At 39.4% G+C, this 24238-nt stretch overlaps 1 protein-coding gene across 4 annotated transcripts in view; it reads right to left on the bottom strand.

Annotated features, from left to right (window-relative positions):
• The window catches only part of Sphkap (SPHK1 interactor, AKAP domain containing), a 135307-nt gene that overhangs the window by 60487 nt on the left and 50582 nt on the right, over window positions 1–24238 (bottom strand). For all 4 annotated transcript variants that reach the window (XM_034521466.1, XM_034521464.2, XM_034521465.2 and 1 more), the window contains one exon: window positions 19298–19405. In XM_034521466.1, coding sequence (XP_034377357.1) covers window positions 19298–19405 — 108 coding nt within the window. The remainder of the gene's footprint in view (window positions 1–19297; window positions 19406–24238) is intronic.

The raw sequence follows: 24238 nt of genomic DNA, 5'->3' as shown, positions 1-24238 counted from the left end.
TGTGATGGTTAATTGTACAGATAAACTTGACTCAGTCATTGCACACCCTACTATCTAGCACTGTCTCCAAAGTGCTTCTGCAAGATATTAGCACTTAAAATAGTGAATACAGTAAAGGTTTTGGGATTCCACAATGTGGGTGAGCATCATTCATTCCACTAAGGACTCTAGAAGAACAAAAAGGCAGAGGGAAAGACCATTTTTCTCTGCTGACTGATGGTCTTCCATGGTTCTCAGACAGGAATCAACAATGCTAGCTCTCAGGATATAGAACCACACTATGGCTTGCTTATGTCCCCATCTTACAGATAACAGAACTTCTATCTATTATTAACTTTCATTCATCATATTTTTATAAAGCACTATCAATTGTTCTTAATACGAGACATTCAAGAAGGTAGGAACCATAGTAGATTAATTATGTCCACACTAAAATTAGCATATTGAGAAGCTGCTTTTGAAGGTTACATTACATTTCTTGTAGGGCCATACAGCAATGAATACCATCTCATACACACTTTTTGCATTGTGTTAGGAATGCTTATCAGGATGTTGGGTCAGTGTTCTTTTATTCTTTATCTAGATGTGCTGTGTTTGCAGAAGACATAATTTATGAAAGTAGGCTTAATGTAGCATAGCCTCTATTTGGGTCTTAGGCACATTCCTTGGAAACCCTGTGCTACCATGTAACAAGTCTAGATCACTTGAAGATCCCGTGTCTCAGTGGCCATTTGAAGAGGTCACATAGAGACAGAGGAGGCCCAGTTGTTGGAAGTTTCAGAAATCAAACACAGGAATGAGCAAGCATTCAGATGAGTTCCCTGTCAGATTCCCCTGTAGTTAAGTTGATGCCTGCTAAAGTCAGTCTTGGAGTTTTTCAGCTGCATCTCTGAGGAGGAATAAGCACTCGTTTTGTCCTGTGTCTGAACGCATAATTCACAGGTTTGGGAAACAGAGTGAAAGGTTTATGCTACCAAATTCTGGAGTAATTCCATGTGCTTTTGCAATGATTAGAACATATAACCAGAGAACAGTAGGCTTCCAGTCATGCAAAAAGAAATTTAAGAGCATCTAGTCAAAATTAAGTATCTTTAAAAAGAGAAAATCCCCGCAAATGTTTAACCTATCATCTCACAGGTCACTGATGGAGGAGTAAGGAATCTTTCCTTCCTTGTAATGTGAGAGAGATTTCTGTTTTTTTCTGGAATAAACCACTGTCTTAGAACTAAGCTGCCAATTCATACTACTCTATATTCTAATGGTGGATGGGGTCAGGACTGAAGTCATGAATGAGACCTCATATACTGGGAAGGGTCAGTCTAAAAGATGATGACTGAATGCATATGTGTGAGTATGTAAGCATTAAGTTAGAAGTGTGAGGAAAGTTTACAAACTTCCACTCCTCTGTGAGTGATTTCAGTAAATGCCATGCCACCAGATACTCTTATTATCATTTAAAGTTTCCAGTTGCAAAAAAAATATAATCAACAACCTTGGCCTCAATGCCCCATAGTTAATGTAGGAGAGAGACAGCTCTCTCCTGCATTAAGGTCCTAGACACAAAGTCATGTCAGAAGCACAAAAAAAGAGAAAGCAGCAACAGTAACACCAAGGGAGGCTCATGTTCATTTTATAAAAATCACTCGGTAGGTAGACAAGTATGAAGCCTGCAAGTTTATCCTCAACGTGTCTTTAATGAATCCCTGTACCTGTTTGTCAAGCATAATTCTTCTCAAGTGAGTTGCACTTCTGATGAGTTAAAAATAAACACATAATGAAAATTTTCTATGATATGTACAAATAAAGTATCTGTTGGTGCAAAACACCTGTGATGGATATAAACTAGTGTGATTTCAGATCTCTGGTTTCTGTTCTATATTACCATCCATAATAAAATTAGTAAGAATTATTTGAAGTAATGCCATCAATACAGTCTGATAGTCTGATATCATTGTATAAGCCTACCCTCCTTCTTTCTCCCCATACCCCCTCCACTTCCCTCCCTCGTGTACCCTTCCTTTTTCTATTAATGACTATGTATTCTTGCCAATCAAGTTTATATTCAGCATGAGATAATCAATACTATCAGGGAAAAATGAGATCATTCTATTCTAAAGCCAAGACTTTTTTTTTTTTTCCCCCAAAGGGTAGAAGCTATAAGTATCACAGTCATGACTGTAGCTCCTAGGTAATAATTCAGTGCCTTTCAAAGTAGAAAGTAGAAAGTAATCCATTGTGGAAGTAAACAGACATTGTATTGCAGCATCACAAAACTGGTCTTAGAGATCAGGTAATGTTTTAACACTAAATCTTTTGATATAGGTAGATGTGTCTGTTTTTTAAAATTAGCAACAACTTAGAGTGAGTGTGCAGTTTCCTCTGGTGAATTATTTCTTCAAGCCTGAGTCCCAGAAACTAAGGAATGTGCCTTTTCCCAAGTCTTTGAATTACAGATGTCCTGATTTCCTCTCCTGATAGTGTAATCCATGTTTGAATCCTTCACTTCGATATAAGACACATATGAAATCTTTCCTACCATAGCCTTTGTGATTTCCAGAAGTTCACAATTCACAGGCTGTAGTAAAGTGGGAAGGCAAATTAGAGTTTACATGACTAAAAATACCATCAGTAATTACAGCCTTGAGAAAAGGAGCAAGAGGCACACATAAACCACTATCTTTCTTGCAAAAGATGCCATTTTACTCTTCCAAGAGAAGAGGGAGCAGCAGTTCACCTGTCTAGTGTTATCAGACATAAGTCATGGAAGATGCATGGAGCCTGTGATTTCATAGGACACTGGTGCTATACCTGGCTGCAATATAAGGAGAGGCTGAGAGTAATGGAAAACCAAACATTTAAGTGAAACAATAGAAGGATATGTGGGAACATAGTATGACAAGCTCGTTCTGAAAAAGATGTCTATATAAGCAAACAGTAAATCCGTAATTGGAAAGTAGACATGTCATAGAGATGAGAGATAAACCATTTGAAGACTTGCCTGGAGAGTGAAATTTTCCCATCAAATGCAAAAGCTCTGAGAGATTCTTCAAATGAAACTCTGTGTTCTTCAAACTAAACCATCAATCCAGAGAAGTGGTGTTTAACTTTCTGATTGCTGCCTTTGCTTTAGAACAGATGACAAATAGTGTATATAACACCAAATATTTGGGGGTTGCAACCCATAGATTTTCTGTTATTTTTACTTAGAACCTCCATCTGACTCCCCCCCCCAAACACGTGCACATGTGTGTGTGTGTGTGTGTTGTGTGTGTGTGTAGAAAAAAGACAGATATAGAATGAATAGGATAGATGGGATTGTGTCTCAATAAAACTTCATTTGAAAACAGATAGTGGGTTGTTTCCAGCTTCTGGCTATTATAAATATGGCTGCTATGAACATAGTGGAGCATGTGTCCTTATTACATGTTGGAACATCTTCTGGATGTCCAGAAGTGGTATAGCTGGGTCCTCAGGTCCAATTTTATCTGGAACTGCCAAATTGATTTCCAGAGTGGTTGTACCAGCTTGCAATCTCACCAGCAATGGAGAAGTGTTCCTCTTTCTCCACATCCTCGCCAGCATCTGCTGTCACCTGGGTTTTTGATCTTAGCCATTCTGACTGGTGTGAGGTGGAATCTCAGGGTCATTTTGATTTGCATTTCCCTGATGACTAAGGATGTTGAACACTTCTTTAGGTGCTTCTCATCCATTCGAGTTTCCTCAGTTACGAATTCTCTGTTTAGCTCTGTTCCACATTTTTAAATAGGGTTATTTGATTGTCTGGAGTCTAACTTCTTGAATTCTTTGTATATATTGGATATTAGCTCTCTATTGAATGTAGAATTGGTAAAGATATTTTCCCAATCTGTTGGTTGCTGTTTTGTCCTATTGACAGTGTCTTTTGCCTTATAGAAGCTTTGCAATTTTATGAGGTCCCATTATTAAATTCTTGATCCTAGAGCATAAGCCATTGGTGTCATGTTCAGGAACTTTTCCCCTGTGCCCACATGTTTGAGGATTTTCTCCACTTTCTCTTCTCTTAGATTCAGTGTATCTGGTTTTATATGAAAGTCCTTGATCCACTTTGATTTGAGCTTTATACAGGGAGATAAGAATGGATCATTTTGCATTTTTCTACTTGTTGACCGCCAGTTGAACTAGCACCATTTGTTGAAAATGCTGTTTTATTTTCCCACTGGATGGTTTTAGCTCCTTTGTCAAAGATCAAGTGACCATAAGTATGTGGGTTCATCTTCATTAAAAAAAAAAACAAAAAACAAACAAAAAAACAGATAGTGGAACCAGTTTAAAGATGTATTGTAGTGTACTCCAGTAACACCATCTCTAGGAAGTCATGGACATAAGATCATAGCATTTCAGTTTTCCAATTATGCTTTATTAGATAAGTGTATTCGTTTGAATGATAAAGGCCCTTCATAAGTCTGAATAGTTAGTCTGTTGTTGATGGAACTGCTTAGGAGGATGAGAAAGTATGGTCTTGTTGGAGGAGTTAAACCACAGGGGTGAGCTTTGAAGCTTCAAATGCCACAATAGATCCCCAGTGCATTCTGCCTCTTGCTTGCATTTGAAATGTGAGTTTTCAGCCATTCCTGTTGTCATGCCTTTTCTTTCCAACCATGGCCTCTAACCTAGAACACTTAGACCAATTAAACATTTTCTTTTAATGATATTTTGTCACATCAATAGAAAAGTAACTGAAATAGAAGCTGACATAGCCAGGAAGGTATTTCTTGTCCTTTGTAACTAACTGAAAAATCTGAGTTAAGGTATCTATTTTATCACCATGTGATCTCAGACAAGCTATTAACTTTCAGCACTGTACATTCCTCTACGATTCTAGAAACTTCATGATGTTTCCTTAAGAATTTGGTGCCATAGTAGTAGTAGAAACTCTTCATAGAGGGAGGTATTACTCGATCGGTTACAGTTGGTAATTGTAGACAGTAACAACAGAAACATTCCCAGAAAGACATTTGAAAGAAATGAGAATATAGCTTTGAAATCCCTCAACAGCTACTTACCTAGCTAAGGGCGGGGCATATCCCTGTGTGATGCAGCCCTGCCTCCCACCCCTAGTTCATCAACTTGTTTACTGGGAAACCTATAGCCTCACAAAGCTTCTTGGTCCAGGATACCAGTTCAGAGCCCCCTGTCATTATTATTGATAAACTGTTCATTGAAAAAGAAACAGACCAGTCACTGTGCTGTACTGTGTCCCATCAATCATCTCATTTATCGTTAAGGCATAAAGAAACAATGGGCAGCCTGGAAACCTTGATAAACAATGTTCACAAGATAGAGAGCTTTCAAATGCAGCAGCAGCCAGGAAGTCATCCCTCCATCTAACTCTAAAGTCCACATCTGTTGTAGGCAGTGCATAATAATTGCTTCATTGCATTGAAAAACTCCAAAGATTAATATGCCTAACAGTGGTCTTGCTATTAATGGCACACTATGTTTAAACAAAAGAGACAAGTGAAAAGCATTGTGACTGGAGAGGTTGAGGCAGGAGAATTTTCAAGTCAATGTCAGTGGCATTGTGAGACTTGATATCATTAAAACAACATGGCAACTATGAAAGCAATCAAGGGGAAATCGTTCCACAGTTGATTTCAAGTAAGCTTTCAGGTTGTATACATTCTCCATAATTATTAAACTGTCTGGACACTGCATGAAAACAGATTCTGTTGGGTGACCTAAAAGAAAGATGCACCAAGATATATTTTGGTTTACCTGACAGAAACTGTCAAATCACATTTTTAATTCACATTTTTAATGCATTGCACACAAATATTGTTTATTGCTATAAATCACTTATTACTTTGTCATTCTCAAACAAACAATATGATGTGAATTTTCCTACCCTGCAGGAATTCATTGGTGTGTCCCATGGATCATTCTTTCAGCAATTTCTTAATTGCTCATCATTGATTAATTTTGAAAAGTACTTTCTTAACCTAAGAACAGAGTGGACATTCAGGATGCTAACCCCAATCTTGGTGTCCTGGCATAAGAATAGGACTTTATTCATTTCTTTATAATTGCTTTAAATCAGAGTGATTTTTGCTATGTAAAAAATAAGAAGTTTGGGATAGACAGGAAAAGGACATCTTCTCAGACAAACTGGGTGCCAGAAGAAAAGCAGTGAATAAAGTTGAGTAGCTAAGAGCCCATGACATTGATTGATGAATTCTCTTTGACATTGCCAAGGTAAACCAAAAATATATCCGCATAACGTTTTCCTCTTAGGCCATCTAACAGAACGTGTTTTTATAAGTTTCAGGACAGTAGCAATTTGCTGAGTTAACAGAACCCACACTGAGGGCTGGACTGAAAAACTTGGACGGATACATGTGTGCATATGAGCCAAAATAGGCTGTTCTCACCTGTTAAGCAGAGTCTCACTCTCCTTCTACACTACACTGCCAAGAAGAGTGAGTAAGCTTTTGGAAAGTCTTAACTTTGGGGAGATATTTTGAGCTCATGCATTCCCAGCCACTTTGGGATTTGTGAGAAAATTATAATTCTTAATTGTAGAGAGTGTGTGCGTGTGTGTGTGTGTGCGTGTGTGCATGTGTGCGTGTGTGCATGTGTGTGTGTACGTGTGAGTGCGTGCGTGTGTGTGTGTGTGTGTGTGTGTGTGTGTGTGTGCATGTCAGCCTTTATCTTTGATTATTTTCTGGTTCAAAATACATAAAAGTTCTGGTTTTCCAAAGAGTGCAAGCCTCATTTTTTTCTGTAGGTCAAGGGCATGATTATGTTGCAATATAGGAATGGCAAGCATAAATAGCATGGCCTCCTGTATAATTAGTGAGACAGATAACAAGTCAGCTTTAGGTACCCAGTGCCTGTCATCACTAGCAAGCCTTTCCCTCTAAGCATCTCCAGCTAAGCACTACATCACAAGACAGTGCACACAGCACCAGAAAGTATACTTTATGGTTCATTTTGTGGGCTTATTTTGAAATGGCATCCTTTACTGTTAAGCAGTCAGGGTAGGATGCAGTAACTTTCAGCACATGCTTTGGACACTGCATGGGACCTGTTAAATGTTTTTAGAATACTATTAACACAAGAAGAGTATTTTAAAGTTGAACTCCAGATTTTAGAACCCCTAAATCCCTAAATAAAATTTTGTTTTGTTTTTTGTTTGTTTTTTGCTTTTTCTTCCTGAAAAAAAAAAAAAAAAAAAAAAAAAAAAAAAAAAAACAAACCCTGCAATTCTCTTCACAGTTGCTGGGTTTAGACAATGAGATGCTATTTCTTGGGGGCACTACATGCCTTATTTATGAAATAATCACAGCAGCATCCTCAAGTTTGCAAGTGTCAAAGGTCATAAAGGCACTAGTAACTAAAGGCAAAACACTGCTGATTATTAATTATAAATATTTCAAGTCACAAACTTTACCTAGGGAGTGGAATGAGATGAAGAGAGGACCCAGTTTCAAGTCTGTTAGAGAAGTGTGTGGATCTCCGACAACCAGATCTCTAGTAATGTAAAAAAAGTTAGCAAACACTGTGAAAACAGCATTTTAATGCTACTGTTATTATTCATGAAGGCCAGAAACTGATAGTGACCTTTCTTTATGTATGGTCTGCCTGTACGGCTGAAATATTAACCTAGGTGTGAAATATGGGAATAGGAAGACTCCATGGCATTTTTCCCCAGCTTACTGGAAAGAAGAGTTTCCACAACAAGATAAGCCAGCTGAGTACACTCATTTCCTTCCAGCCAATGTGTATAAATTATTTGAGAACCATAAATTGTAATATTTATCTATTCAATTAGAGACGAAAACTCAGAGACAGAAACTCCTAAAAAAGTCAAAGTCATGGGATAGATGGAAAAGCTGATGGAAGACTCATCTCTGCACATTTACTTACCCTGTACACCCACCCCCTCAACCATTCCATATTTCCAAGTTCTCACAGGGGCTAGTGAACCTCACATAGTTAGCTGAGATACAATGGCTCTTACTGGTTAACCTAGCTCAGAGAGGGTTCACATGTGGGGCACAGGGTTTAGATATTGCATAGAGATACTCTCAATGGTTCAGCTTTGATATCCAGTCGTCAGTTGACACTAGAGATGTTGAGACCCGCACTCTGCCTCAACGCTTTGGGGCTAAGGGCTCTGGTCAAGAGAGAGAGTGGGGCTGCAGGGGAAGAGATGCGAAGAATGGAGACAAGACAGGGTGTGATCAAGTCTCAAGCCTCATACCAAGTCTCTTTTATTAAAGGGAATTCTGAGGTATTTATATGCTTTGCCACGTGCCTTGTAGGCGCGTGGATACCACGTGCCTTGCAGGTGCTGATATGACCTAAGCCTTACAGGCGTCTATAGCGTGGATAGCACGTGCACCGTGCGCCTTGCAGGCTTGGATACCACGTGCACCTTACAGGCATATATGGCCTGGATAGCACATGGACAGCACGTGAACCGCATGCCTTGCAGGCATGGCTACCACATGCGCCTTCCAGCTGGGGGCAGTAAACAGCAACACAAAATATGTGGGATATCAGAGTGTGCTTCAGCTGTTGTAGGCCATTGAAAACCAAATCTCTTATCAGGGTATATGGTTCCAGATGGCTGCGAAGATAATCGAGCCGCTTTCTGCTAAAAGTTGGCTCCCATCATAGAGACATTCTGAAAAATGTTGTGTGGTGGATATTGATGTAAGATAAAGAATATTATCATGTTTCTCTGAGGATTTATAAAGAAAAACATCAAAGATATGAGAACTAGTCCAGTTGGGGCTGCTCGAGAGTAGCAGACAGATTTTGTAATCCTGTTCATTCTGTCTCTGAGTAGCCTATACGCTGACAAATACATGGGGAAGCACACTGTTTGGAGCAGGACTTTTCTATAGCAGATATGTAACAAATTATGTCTCTGTTGGCTAACCAAGTTGTGTCTGACATTGATGCAAAGACCCTCATTTTATCCAGCCAGCACTTCTGGTTGTATATGGTTGGATAGAAGTGTATGCTGGAGAACGTGGTGGGCCACCAGCAAAAGGAATCATTTGTACCCAATGTCCTGTGTAGGAGGGTGGCATTATCAGAAGACCTCAGACTTCCCTTCCAGCAGTGTCCCCAGGCAGTCATTGCTATCCACACCACCCACCCTCCATAATGGCTGCACTCCAGGTTTGCCCGCTTCAGACTTCACTCAAAATATTCCCACTGCTCGGTATTGTCTCTGCACTACATGTCTCTTTCTCAAACTAAAGTGCACTCCATGATGTTTTTCTCAAATTCTTTAAAACTAATCAAGCTAGATGTAATTACAATTTGTTTTTCATTTCAGCCTAGACGAGTTTAGTTTATTGCAAATAGATTTTTCATCTAGTATATTCCGATTATGGTTTTCTCTCCCCTAGTTCCTCCCAAATCTTTCCAACCTCCTGCCCCATCCCACATCCACGTGCTTTCTTGCTCTATCTCATTAGAAAGTAAATGAGGATCTAGAAAAATAAGATAAAATAAAATCAAACCAGAATAAGACAAACCGAAGAAGATGGAAAAAACAAAGCCAAAGAAAGAGCACAAGAAACACATGTAGATGCAGAGACATATATATCCACACACTGAGAAATACCATAAAAGCACAAAGCCAGAAAGCACAATATATAAACAAAAGTAAATACATTTATTTTCTTTCTCCAACCATGTTCCCTATTCTCTCTCAAATACATGCCTCTTTTCTTTGATTATTGTCACACACACACACACACACACACACGTATATATAATATATATGCATTATATATAAATTGGGTTGACCAATCAGAACTGAATGACAAATTAAGGTGCTCAATCCTGGGAAAAGCATTTCTTAGTTGCCTGTGGTTCTTTGTCTGAGGATGGAGTCCATGAGATTTTTCCCTTCCATGTTAGCATGTCTGTCGGTGTTGTTATTGTTTGGATCTTGTTTTGGCAGCCATGTTGTTGAGGCCTCAGGGGTATGGCATCTCTCTTTACCCCCAACTCTTAAATGGAGTTTTTGTCTGGTCCATGTATTTTTTTTTTTTTTTATAACAGTGGTAGTCAACTTTCCTAATCTGCTACCCCTTAATACAATTCCTCCTTTTGTGGTGACCCTAACCATAAAATTATTTTCATTGCCACTTCATAACTGTAATTTTGCTACTGTTATGAATCATAGTATATCTGATATGCAATCCCCAAAGGGGTAGCGACCATGCTAAAATACTTAAAATGTAACTGTGAGTTTCTTAAGATGCAGAAATCTGGTTTTCGTATATTTTATATGTTTCCCAGATTCTGAGACGGCAGTTTATGTTTCACTAAATTGGAACCCATGCCAGCTGGATAAATGCAGACATGGCTCCTGAGACCACCAAGGGTAATGGATGGCAGAGGCATATCAGATTTTAAATCAGTTTCTAATTGTGGATATGGGAGTCTGCCCCACCCCCATCTCAGGTTGACTCTTGCTCTTGCCTCAAGCATCTCCTGCTGGCCTCCAACTTGCAAGGTAGCCACAGATGAGCATGAACATGCAACCCTCTTGCTTCCATAGTGATGGTATCACTATGTGCACTTGAAGTGATGCTACTGATCAAAAACCCAAGGCTTTAGGTAACCATTCTACCAACTAAGCCACAGTCACAGCTATCTGGGAATAGTTTCTATACAAATGTTGACATTCTTAAATTTATACAAAATGACCCAAAGCTAAATATCTAGAAACTTCTTATTCTCCTCTCCTGCTCTCCTTCCCTCCTCCCTCTCTTCCTCTATTCTTCCTTCCCCCTCACGTGTGTATGTCTGTGTGTATGTCTGTACATAGCTGTGTTCTTGCATGCATGGGTACATATTAGTGCATCTACATATGATTATTTGTGTGCATGAATGCGGAGGCCAGAGCACAACTTCAGAATTAGAAATGCTGACTTACCTCTGTTTTAAGATAGGGTTTCTCAACAGCCCAGAGTTTCCCCATTAGGCTGGGCTAGACTGGCTAGCTAGTGGGCTCAGCAAACCATGAATTAAGAGCAATTAAGAGCACTGGCTGCTAATGCTGAATCCTCAGTGCTAGGATTACAAGTGTCTGTTATCAGGCTGGGTAGAAGGTTCAGGCTGAAAAGGAACATACCACCAAGCCTGATGACCCGTGCTCAAAACCTGGAATTCATGTAGTGGAAAAAGAGAACCAGTTCATGAGAGTTATCTCTCCTCCAACTTCCTCATGTGAGCCACAGCATGTGTGTTTACATGCAGATAGTTAGACACTCCTGTGCCATGCTTGTCTTTCCGTTCCTTTTATTGTTTGTGTATGCGTGTTTGCTTGAATGCATGTATGTACGCTATGCATGCCTGGTGCCCACAAGGGCCAGAAGAGGGAAACAAATATCTTGGTATTGGAGTTATAGATGTTTGTGAGCCACCTTGTGGGTGCTAGGAACTGAACTGGGGTCCTCAGCATTAGCAGCCAGTGCTCTTAATTGCTTAGCTATCTCTCCAGTCTCATGCCTGCCTTCTTATTTTTGATTCATGTGTTGGAACTCACATATTTCCAGCCTCTGGGAAATGAACGTTGTGTGTTTTCCAATGTTTCACTATCAGAGAGCTTTGTTGTGACCCTGGATTTCTGCATGGCAGAAATTAGGATAAAGATGGTGAATCAATTCCTTTGGAATTAATAACTAGTTCAGTGAAAACCCAAAGCCTTGGTCCTGAGTTCGGTGCTAAACAGATTCATCAGTCTCCAGAGGAATTAAGTGGTGTGGAGCTGGCAGAGGGGAACTGAGGATATCAGTATTTGTAACAAAGAAAAACTCAATCTAGGAATTAGCTGCTGTAACATATCTCAAGAGGAAAAGATATCTGGGCCTGGAATCTTGACACTTTCCTCTCTGTTTGCTTTTAATTCTTGCATATTACAGTTCGGTTGAAAGGTCATAAACAGAATTTAAAAGTTGAAATGGATTTAATAACCAATTTAGGTTGAAGAGAAACAGAGAAAGAAGATTAATGTCACTCTGGATTATGACTTGGGATAATGAATAGATTGCAAAGCTATCCAAAATGGAAAACCTTTGGATAATAATCTGAGAAAGAGGCATGTGCAAGCCACAGTGCATGCTTGATTGGATGTTTCTCTCCAGTTGTATTAAATTTTGGGTGTTTATGTGGGTATAGATAATGGGCACTTGGAAATAATCCTGCAGTCTACCAGATGGTGGTCATCAGTGCAAGACAGGCCTGAAGCCATGAGCTGTGGATAAAATAGGCTCAAAGAAGGCATCAAGTGAGAATGGATCAAGCATTCAGACAGATCTTGAGGAAACAGTAAACTGAGTGCTGGGTTTTGGGTCAGGGGAGGGGCAAGAGTCCTGCTTGAAGTTTACAAAGTAGTGATTATAGAGACAGGAGAGGAGTCTGAGTGAGAAAAGGGTCGTTTTGAAGCCACAGAGCAAAACATTTTTCAAAGGCTGAAGTGAGGGTGTGGGTGAAATGACACTCAGCTCTGTCAAGAGTGAACTCTCACCCAGTTCAGCTACTGCAAATGCGTCTGGAAAGTATATAAACTGTTTCTAGATGGTCCAATTAAAACGTGTGGCTTTAGACACACCATGGACAAATGTGTAGAGGGCTGCCCCTGTTCTATTAGAAAGTATAGCAACTGATATTGAAGAACAGAAATTCTGCTTCTATATTTAGAATGTTCTCATTTCGTCTTTAACCTCTAGAGCAAGCCTGTGTCATTGTCACTAAAGAGGTAATTAATATTTCTGGGAATACAAAACAAATACCTTGAATGCTCTCATTAGCCAGATCACCTACTAATATTTGTATTTTTCAAGCCCAAGTATATAAGATCTTTAAAAAGATCAACTATTTATTCTCACCTTTCCCCCCTAGGATATCAAGAATAATTGAATAGGAAAGACAGGTTGATATAAACAAACAACTCTAAAAAGGAATAGAAAATTATGTAGTCATGTCCTTCAGGTGTTAGAGGTATTTTAATAAGAATAATTATTTATTGTTGCTGGCTCTTCTTGATTGATAGGCTTTTCCCTCAGGGAAAAACTGCAGTAATGGAAGGAGGTGTTGAACATTGAGACATGTCGCTATTCTGAGCTATTTTAATAATGTGTTCTGTCAAAATGAATTAAAAATAGTTGATAAACGATGTAAACACTCAGGCTTTATAAGTACACCCAGATCTACCCATCCATCCACATTTTTATGGCAAAATGTTGAGATTTGTAGAGTATTTTTTATGCATTTAAAATCCAGGCTTGAAGACTAAAGTAATAATCCCTTGCTATGTCTGAGGCTCTGTGGCATGCAGACCATCAGCCATGTATATAGTCTGAGTGTTTCAGACTCCTTGCAAACTGCTTCTTTCTCTCTATATTCCCCCCAACCCCTCACTACATGGGTATCTGCTCTTTGATATTATTTGATAACATTTAAATCTCTAGGTCTGATCTTGCCATGAGTTCCAGCTTCTATATCCAGATACCTAGTTGTCATCCCTACTTGAATGATTAAATAATATCCAACCACCCCTACCTTCCAATGTCTAGTCCCCCTTCCTTCCTTCCTTATGCCTTCCTCCTTTGCTCCCTGTCCTTGCTTGTAAATGATACATACTTTCAGTGGCCCAGGAGCTCAAGCCAAAAAAAAAAATACCAGTGTAATTAATTATTCTTGATTAACTGTCCTTCAATAGTATTATTTAATATATACACACAATTTTATAGTTTTATGTTTTTCCCTTTTTACTCTTGTGTTTGCTTTTTATTAACTTGTGCTTTGAATCAATGGTTTAAGGCATACAATACATTTGAGGAAACATGTGAATGTTAAAATCATTAGGATAATAGAACAAATGAACATTTCTCTCATCTCAACGAGTTATCAACCTGCCTTCCCCAGAGCTGGAAAATCTATACATCTAATGAAAATCTAAATTAAAACACACTATTACTAACTGTGTAATTCTTATTGTCCACTGCATATTTTGGCTTGTTTGTCCAATGTAGTTTATAGTCTACTTTTAATATACAACTACACATGGAGCCTTTATTCCAAAGTGCCTTTTTTCCCCAAAGTATAGTCTTTCAACACTTGGTTTATAGAGATATATAAGCAAGGCTTCATAACTGTGTTATAATAAAGCAGTTTTCCTAACTCATTGGGTTCTGGCAGCTTAGTCCTGTTCAGTGGATATTTTGTTTTCCTAAGAGTCAAAATGCTTCCCCTGAGAATTTTGAATTTCCTGAGGGGGCAGATGCATAGGGCAAGACCCGGTCAACAAGTGTTATCTCACTCATCTACTCTGGGAGATGGGTTGAGGAGCAAGCCTTCCAAGAGAGTCCTTTCTTTTGGACACGTTTAAGGGCTTGGGTATTAAAACCCCTGGAAATATATCAGATGGAAGGAAGAAGAATGTGGCTAAACAAGAAACCCTACATCAACATCCTCTCCCTTCTAAGAGGCTGCCTGCTGAAGCAACTCTCCAGTCCAAGTAGGGTTCTTCCTAAAGCAAACATCTCTCCTCCAATGTGGCGGTTTTGTTCTGCTCTGCCACCCTTCACTGGCATTTGATGTGTTTTGTTTTTCTGTAGATGGTGTTTAGGTTTATTCTTTAAAATTTTTCAGTGACAAAGGAATGCTATTGTGCAGAGGGACTGCACGAGGCTGCAAAAGGCAGCTTTTCCTCACTGCATCTAAGTACCTGATAAAATAGCTCTAAGGGTCAGAAAGATTTATTTTGGCTTAGAATTTCAGCAGAAGTGGCCATTTGGGTCATGGCCATTTGGTATCATCGTTTCTCCTGTTTGGAAGTAGAGAGGCTATTGTGTTTCTGACTGCTTCACGCTATTCTTGGAATCTATTCTGGTTATCCTAAATCATCTAGATATAAAATTATATACTTGACATAACCTAGAGTCATCTGAGAGGAGCCTTAATTAAGAACGTGCTTCTACCAGGCTGGTCTGTGGGCATGTCTGTCTGTAGGGGGATTGTTTTGATTCTTGACTGATGCAGGAGGGCCCCCCGCCCAGGGTAGGAGGTACCATTCTTAGGCAGATGGTCCTGAGCTGTATTAGCTCCTGAACAGCATTCCTCCATGGCTCCTGTCTCCAATTTTCTCCCTTGAGTTCCTGCTCTGACTTCCCTCAAGGTTGGACTGTGCCCTTGATGTGTAAGCTGAAGTAAGTGCTTTCCTCTGCTTAGTCACTTTCAATCATGGTGTTTGTCATAGCAACAGGAGAGGAATAAGAACAGAGTCTTCATGTTTTCTGTGGGCCTGCCCAGTGAAGAAACAACTAAACCTCATGGTCTGCTGTTTGGACACAAAATCTGTACTGATACATGGTAGCAATACCCCAATAGTTTCCAAGCCTGAGGCCCATCCTCAAAAAAGAAAATAAAAAGTCAAATAACACAAAACCAATCATATAAAATTAGCTACTAATTGATGTGAGGACGAAATAGCCAAAACAGTAGTTCATTTAGTGTTGGGTCTTCCAGAATAACAAAAAGGCGGCAGACCAATAAACAGCATTCCTACAGGTTTCTTGGGGGGGTGGAGGGGGGTGGAGGGGGGTATTGTTATTGTCTGTAAATACTTTAAGGCTGGGATAATTTAATAAGTCATAATGCTGTTTTTGTTTTTAAATTAAACTTTAATGAAGGGATTATTTCTAATCATATACTATTTTACTCTTCCTTTAAATTAAATTTTTTTTCAGGGAGGCGTTTGAAACAGAATGTTACCAACAGGCTGGTTGGGAACATAGTATGTAGCTCAGATTGGCTACCAGTTCCTGATAATCCTCCTGTTTTAGCTCTCTGAGAGTCCTATGATTAAAGACATAGATCACAAGGCTTGCTTGTATTTACATTATACTTTCATGGAGTTATGAGAAAATCCATTTTTACCCTTTGTTTGTTTGATAAGGTTTTTGTTTTATAGCCCAGGTAATCCTGAACAGTCACCCAGTAGCTAGGATTATAGGTGTGTCCACCCTGCCACACTGAAGAAAAAGCTTTGAAAAATAATTTAATACTTTCCCTTGACTGCTTGGGTCTATCATATGGTTGTTTTGTCAGGATGTCTTCTTGGCCCAATATACCTATAGTTTACCCTAGTTGACCTGTAGCTATGAGGGTCTCTCAGAAATATGGAACCCTAGTGTTTTGGTTAGGGTATCCATTGCTGTGAAGAGATTCCACGATCATGGCAACTTTTATAAAGGACAACATTTAATTGGCACTGGCTACAGTTTCAGAGGTTTAGTCCATTATCATCATGGCAGGAGGCCTGTTGGTACAGAGACAGAGATGGTGCTGGAGAAGCTGAGAGTTCTATATCCTGATTGGCAGGCAGCATAAAGAGAAGACTGTGAGCCAGTAGGTTTGGTTTGGAGCTTCTGAGACCTCAAAGCCCACCCTCAGTGATACACCACCTTCCACAAAGCCACCCTTCCTCCAATAAAGTCACACCTCCTAATAGTGCCACCTCTTATGGGCCTATGGGTGCCAGTTCTACTCAAATCAGATCTCTCACAATTCTTCTCCCTACCCTAGAACCTCAAATGCTAAAAGGATGAATTTGGAAAGTGACTACATGGTATCTTAGCCAAAGAGGCTAGTCAGTTATAGGGATCTTAAGATTTATTTTTGGTTCGTAGCCATGAATAATTCTTAATGTTTATATTAGCTTCAATCATTACAAGTGATTGAGAAGTTTCAGGAACAAATATTTTAATGTGCCTTGTACTTGGTTGGTTTCCCCTTCCCCCATTTAGAAAGACCAGGAAGAGCAATAACAGCAGGAACTATCAATTAAACCTCAACTAGTGTTTCCACACCAGAAAGGAACGAAGAAGAAAGGAAGTTCTGTTTTCTCAGTCCAAACTGATGGTGGATAGAAGTGTTAGTCTGTACACAGGAAGATGCTCTGGGTATAAAAGTTAGTGTTTAGAGAGTGTAGAGAATACCTCTGCTCTTCAATCACCAATTCTGTGGTCCAACTTTTACACACACTCCAATAGTGACAGGAGTTACTGGGATGATAATTTGATAAAAGCATGGTTACTAATCTGTTATCCTTTGCTATTCGATGTGGTATGGGTGAATGTCCACATCAAAAGTGCCCGGATTTTCTACCTCCAGAATTGAATTTGTAAAAATAAATAAATAAATAAAAGGGCATTATGATAAAATTACTTATCACTTAATCCTTAATTTTCAATAAAAGAAAAAGAAAAATTAGACGAGCAACTAAAATTATGGACAAGAGATAAAAACACTGACTGTTTGGGGCTGGGGAGATGGTTCAGTCAGTAAACAGTAAAGGCCTTGCTCTGAAATCATGAAGACCTGAGCTTGGGCCCTGACACTAACGTAAAATTGGGGGTGGTTATGCATGTCTGTTCCCCACCACTGAAAGAAAGAGCAGGTTAGAGCAGGATGAGACAGGTGGACTCTCAGGAGCTCACTGGCCAGCCAGTCTAGCCAACCAGTGACCTCTGGGCTCAGTGAGGCCCTTTCTTAAAAGATAAATGTGGAAAGGACGTGTGGAAGGCATGGGTAAAGTGAGGTTGGTCTTTGGCTTCTACCTGCACATGCATAGATCTGTACCACACACACACACACACACACACACACACACACACACACACAGAGAGAGAGAGAGAGAGAGAGAGAGAGAGAGACAGAGAGAGACAGAGAGAGACAGAGAGACAGAGAGAGACAGAGACAGAGACAGAGAGAGAGAGAGAGATACATATACACACCACAATACATACTAAACCTTACATACCACACAGTATAACAACAGTCACCACACACACACAACACAAAGACATGCAGACACATTCACCACACCCACACATACACATCAAACACAGATACTAAAAGATGAAAGCTGAAGTTACTGACCAAAAAGAAAGTAAACTCTTTTAAAACTCTTTTAAATAACTTTTTTATAAAATGTATTTTTTATCATTTTCTTCTTCCCTAATTCCTCCCAGATCCTAACCCCCAACTTCATGTTCTCCTCCCACTTGTGCTGTCTCTGCCTCTCTCTCTTACACACATACAAACAAAAATACAAATGAAATCAAACATCAAATAAATAAGGCAAAAGTAACCAAAAAGCAACCCCCTAACCAAAATAGAGTCCATTTTGTGTCGGCCAACTACTCCTGGGCATGGGGCCTACCTAGGTGTGCCATTGGTTTCCTCCATCAAAGAAAACTAGTTTTCCCTTTCCTAGCAGGGACAAATCTGCAAATAGCTACTTGATAGGGGCTGGTTTTTGTGTCTGCTTTCATTTCCGAGACAGAGTAATGTAAGGGTGTTGGGGTGGCTTCTGCCACTCATGCCGTGAGATCCCATTATGTGAAACGCTCCTTCCAGCTTGCCAGGTCTGCTTTGGTCAGTGTATTCCAACAGTCATCCTTCCCATTCATCCTTTTTTCTTTTCTTTTGAAACAGATATGCGGGCATAGAACTTACCTCCAGGAATAGCTCAGAGGTGGTGCTTTCAATTTAGTCAGGAGAAATACATTACATTTCTGCCCCCTTTGGAAATATTGCTTAGTCGCTGTGCTCATGACCCCATAAGAGCTAGGTGGTTTCAAACACAATGGAGAGTATAGCCCATAGGGGAAGCATCACTGCCAGAGCACACAACGGGCACTCATAGTCTAAGCTGGAAGAATTATATAGTTTATCTATAAAAATAATTCTTGCCTTTCAGAGGCTTTACATGTACAGTACAGCTTAGTGCATTAAAATTCATGCCTTTTTAAATTTCTTATGTTGAAGGGGGTTTCAAATTAGAGCTATAAGTCATAAGAATGTCAGAGAATTCTTACCCAATTTTCAGATCAGAAAACACCTTCTAATAGGAGTTATAAGACACATTGGAAAGAATCCAAGAGAGCTGTTGAAGTTTTAGATTTTTCTTCTGGTACAATTCTATTTCTGAGTATATGCCTGGTCATTTTTTTTTCAGAATGAGGCTTTTTCTCCTTTTTCACGGGAATGATTACATTAGTTCATCTGTTTAAATGAAGTATCAACATAAAAGCACTAGCTGTCTGTTACTGTGTGGTCTGTCCACATTAGAACATATTTTCAAAAGGATACTTTCCTAACCTTGTATTTCAGAAGTTATTATATATTGTCAAGTTTCTGTCTTAGGTACATGCCCCAGTTTTTTGCATTACCAGACAGTATGCCTCCAAACCCTACCCACAGAGTTTCACACACTTACCGAAGCACAATTTTCAGACTCGTCTTCCACAAACCCAATCTGGCAAGGTGTCCTCTGGTTCTGCAACCAGTAGTCTGTGGACTCCAGCAAGCTATTGCTTCGAAGAACCTGGGGAAACACAGACAAAGCCTTAGAGGGTTGCCCAGCCAGGGTTTATAGCTAAACAGGCAGCTTCCCACTGTGCAACTTGTAGGTGTTTTTTCTTCCAGGCTCTCCTCTGAGCAGCTGGGTAAGGAAAAGAGGAGGGAGAAATCTGCTGGATTAGAACTTACAAAACATTCTGCCATGACCTGGCTTGCTGATGCTCCTTATAGTTCTTCAAATCTAACACCAGTTGGCTCTTGCATAATTTCCAAACCAAGTGATTGTTTTCGGGTAATGCCGAGCCGTCAGTGGGCATAGAAGTTTCATTTTTAGTTAATGTTCTCTCACAAATATGAATACTTTTTATTTTAAAACATCATGTTTTCTTTTTTCTTTTTTTTTTTTTTTGTGCTGCACTGCCCACTCTTTATTCTTTTGATTGCACTAACACAGGTATGAAATTGGGTGCAATTCTTCTAGAAAAGCTAAGGTATCAGGCTATTTAAAAATATTAGGAATAATATGGTTCCACTAGCAAAAGCATTTTCCCATTTTGCAATAGTTGGACACCCATATCAGCAAAGCCAGATATGATTTATAAATGCAGATTTTGGTCTTGGGTTTCAAAGTAAAGACAAGAAACATTTTTTTTTCAGAGCCAAATATTTTGAAGATACAATGTCTTAAGTAACCAGATGACTCAATTTTGAATATGGCTTATCTAAATAGTGTACATATTCACTTCTCATTTAAGATTCCCAATGTTAATCATCGTTCTCTTTTAAAGTGAATGACTGTTAATTTCTGATTAAAGCCTTCCCTTGAGCGATGTAATAGATTTAACCAATTCAGCTATTGGCCCCTTAAATAGAATTCTAACTCAATTACAACAAAATATTGTTTCTTTTATCCTATAAAAACAGAAATGTATTAGTTTTGTTTTAGAGTAGAGTTAACATATATAGTTCTGAAACTCTTTTTTACAGCATTCCTCCCCCTCAGATGTGTGATTTCACTTGTGTGTATCTTCCTAGTCAATATTTATTGTGACCTAAGGATAACAAATCTCCATCTTTATTTTGGAAGAACATAAAGGGATAATTGGTACATAAGCAGGTAGTCGAACAGTGAACTTGGTGCTGTTTCTGAAGATTAAACCAGTAGTGGTCCTTCTCACTCCTCTCAGAGGGAGACACTTCTTGATAAGGCTAACATAGCATTGCTGTTTTAATGTCCGTTATCTCTAAGTATTCAGTTACATTTCTAAAAACAATGTGACTTATAGTGGCCCAGAGGCCTGAACATAGAAGCACCCAGGCGAGAGCTAGAAAGCTGTTGTCTCTTAAGGAGGCCTAGAGAGAGTGAGACTTTCATTGGGATGCATTGTTGAGAAAAAAAAAGAAGAAATAAAAAGAAAAAAATAAGGAAAAAAAGCAGTTGAAGAGATTTGCAAACATTCAAAATAAATTCTAATTCTTCTTACCCAAAAGTTTCATTGTTTTAAAAATTATATCTATTACATTAATGAGTATTAATGAGTATGCTATCGAGTGTTTAACATTTTAAAAGTAGTCATGCTAAACATGAGGAAACAGATGCTGGAAAAACAGATCTGTTGGTGAAGCACTTGTAATAAAATCAAGAGGACCTGAGTTTCCTCCTCAGAACTCACACATAAAAGTCAGGCTATCTCAAGGAATGTCATATATATATATATATATATATATATATATATATATATATATATATATAAATATATATATTAAATAGTCAAGAACCTTAATTAACTTCACTTAAAGCAGAAAGGCCTCCTAAGGCTCTACATCCACCCTATTGCATAAAACTGTCATTCATGTGTATTTTCAAATAGAATAAAGTTTTCAAATCTTGTTTGGAATGTGAGAGCATGACAAGTTGGACTAAGTGATGTAAGCTATGATTCTCAGCTTCTGCACCCATGAGGAGGTATTAAAAACTTATGTAATGAAAACATGAAGGAAGTTCACTGAGGAGCTGTGGGGGCAGGGGGTCTGTGCACTAAGGAGCTATATGTGAAGCATCCAATAAGTAGATTATTTTCTCAGAACATGGTTTGGTTATGACTTGAAAGGAACTATAAACAAAGATAAAAATTTGGAAGACTTTTCAAAAAATCAGTAAAATGAAATAACTTCAGATATTTGAAGGCAAACTTTCTTTCTGAAGTATTCTGGCCTGAGGTCTAATTTTCACTCTGCATTTTATAGTATTGATAGTTACAGCCAGTATTGTCTGCAGCATTAGAAACTTCTGAGAACTGGTCTATTAAAATTCACTTAAAACTGTTACAGTGCTATGATTTCATAGACAAAGGTCTTCACAGACATTACAATTTTGTTGATACAGACCTTGAGGCTTAGACAGTTTGTGGGTTTTGGGTTTCTGCCCCTCATGGTTCAGACCTTGACCTTGAATTTAGTTGTGAGGGCACCAAGGGTCTGTTTGTCAATTCCCTGAACACTGCTGCCTTCCGTGCCTCCAAAATGCTCTTATCCGGAGTGTTTCTGAAACATCTTTTGTGTCTAATTTTTTAAAGTAAAAACTATTTTATGTAGTTTCATTTAAGGCCACATTTTCCTTGTTAAGATTCCTGAGTACTGCTTTCCTTTAAGAAAGAGAAACTTTTGTGGTATGAATAATATACTTGAATTTATCCACTTAGTGATAATACGAGATTGTAATTTCTCATAGGCATCATAGTTTGAAGCCTACTTAAGTTATCATTAGACCACTGGTACCTCGTGCTCGTCCCTGGCCTTTCTTTGATCCTCAGGATTTGGAACTCCATCAATGAAACAAAAACCTCATTAATTCTGCATCCTAGGAACATCAGAGCTTAAACCACAGACACCAGATGAACACACTGGCTAATCCTGCTTTACAGTGCAGCTCAATAAGCAGTCTAACCGGAATCAGTTCTCAATCATTTCAGAGATTACTCTTCAAAAATTCACCTACAGACTTTGCTTGTCTGCGTTCTGACTGACAAAAGGTCTGTAATATTGTGGTCACAACAAATTGTTTCAACCGTCACATCAGTATTTGACTGATGTTTCTCCTGTTTCAGCCTGACGAGTGGAGTTGATTTGTAGTTCACTTGGCCCTTTCAGAGTGTGCAAAGTGGCCACACTTTCCCAGTGGTGGATGAGAAGTGCCACAAGTCAGCCTACCATTTGTCGCCTACCATGTAGAAACTCCTACAGCTGAGGAAGGGATGTCTGATGTGAAGCTATCCAGCCTGTTCCTTGTGCTTAGTACTTATCACTTCTTCCTTTTTTCCTTCCTTCCTTCCTTCCTTCCTTCCTTCCTTCCTTCCTTCCTTCCTTCCTTCCTCTCTCTCTCCTTCCCTTCCTTTCTCCCTCCCTCCCTCCCTCCCTTCCTTCCTTCCTTCCTTCCTTCCTTCCTTCCTTCCTTCCTTCCTTCCTTCCTTCCTATTTCATGTCTGTGTATTTACAGGTGCATTTTTTTCCATGTATGTTGGCATGCCTGTGTGTAAAATGATGTACATGGTTGCGAATGCACATGGAGGCCTAAGATTGATGTCACTGGTCATTCTTGGTTGCTTTTCCACTCTTCATTGAGGGAGGCAGATTTTCTCAATCAAACCTGGTATACTGGCTGGTTTTGTGTGTCAACTTGACACAAGCTGGAGTTATCACAGAGAAAAGTAAAAGCCTCCCTTGAGGTAATGCACCCATGAAATCCAGCTGTAAGGCATTTTCTCAATTAGTGATCAAGGGTGGGAGGGCCCATTATGGGTGGTGACATCCCTGGGCTGGTGGTCTTGAGTTCTTTAAGAAAGCAAGCAGAGCAAGCCAGGGGAAGCAAGCCAGTGAGCCGCATTCCTCCATGGCCTCTGCATCCACTCCTGCCTCCCAGTCCCTGCCCTGTGTGAGTTCCTGTCCTGACTTTTTTTTTTTTTTTTGGAGATGAACAGCAATGTGGAAGTGTAAGCTGAATAAACCCTTTCCTCTCCCACTTGCTTCTTGGTCATGATGTTTTGTGCAGGAATACAAACCCTAAGACACCCAGAGCTCACCAACATTGCTACTCTCAGTAACCAGCTTCTCTGGAGGATGCTCTGTCTCTGTCTTCTGAAGCTAGAATTGCTGCTGTTTGCCAACCCCCACCATTTCCACAGGTGCCAAGGATCTGAACTTCAGTCCTCATACTTGTATGTCAAGTTTTTTTTTTAAATCACTGAGCTATTTGCCTATCCTGATTAGAATTACACACATTAACATTAATAATTAACAAAATAGCACTTCATTGGGAATTTAGAGCTAAGGCTTTCATTTATTATTTGAATTAAATCTCTGGACTTGAGAGTTACAATGTGAAGCTAACATATGCACATGCAATGAAACAGTTCCCGCCATATTAAAGTACCTGACCAATAGTGGCCGTCTTTAAAAGTTATTATTTTCTCTCCCCTTGACCACAGGAGCCTATGATTTGTTTGACACAAAAGCAGCATTAGAGCCAGTCTCTCAGACATCAGGGCCTTGACTCAAGCCAGAATCTTTGTGAGATAGTGTTATCTCATGCATCTCAAGTTTGGGTCATCTCTTCTAATTTAAGGACCCTAGCTGAAAGTTGTGTATCAGCCCTGATTCTTCTGTCAGCTAACTCTTATTCCCTCCTAGCTTCTGGTCCCAGTTTCCCTGAGTAAAACCATTATATCAGGCTATCTGAGGTAAACACTGCCCTTGTATGAAGCATAATGTAATCTTCCCTTTCATACTTCCTATCAATAAGAGGCTGAAAGGGGTAGGCGGAAGCCAGGCCACAGTGGCCACTAGGAGGCAGAAGCAGAGA

This window comes from Arvicanthis niloticus, chromosome 17 (genome assembly GCF_011762505.2).
Source record: "Arvicanthis niloticus isolate mArvNil1 chromosome 17, mArvNil1.pat.X, whole genome shotgun sequence".
Classification (NCBI taxonomy): Eukaryota; Metazoa; Chordata; class Mammalia; order Rodentia; family Muridae; genus Arvicanthis; species Arvicanthis niloticus.
This window is presented reverse-complemented; position numbering and strand designations above follow the sequence as displayed.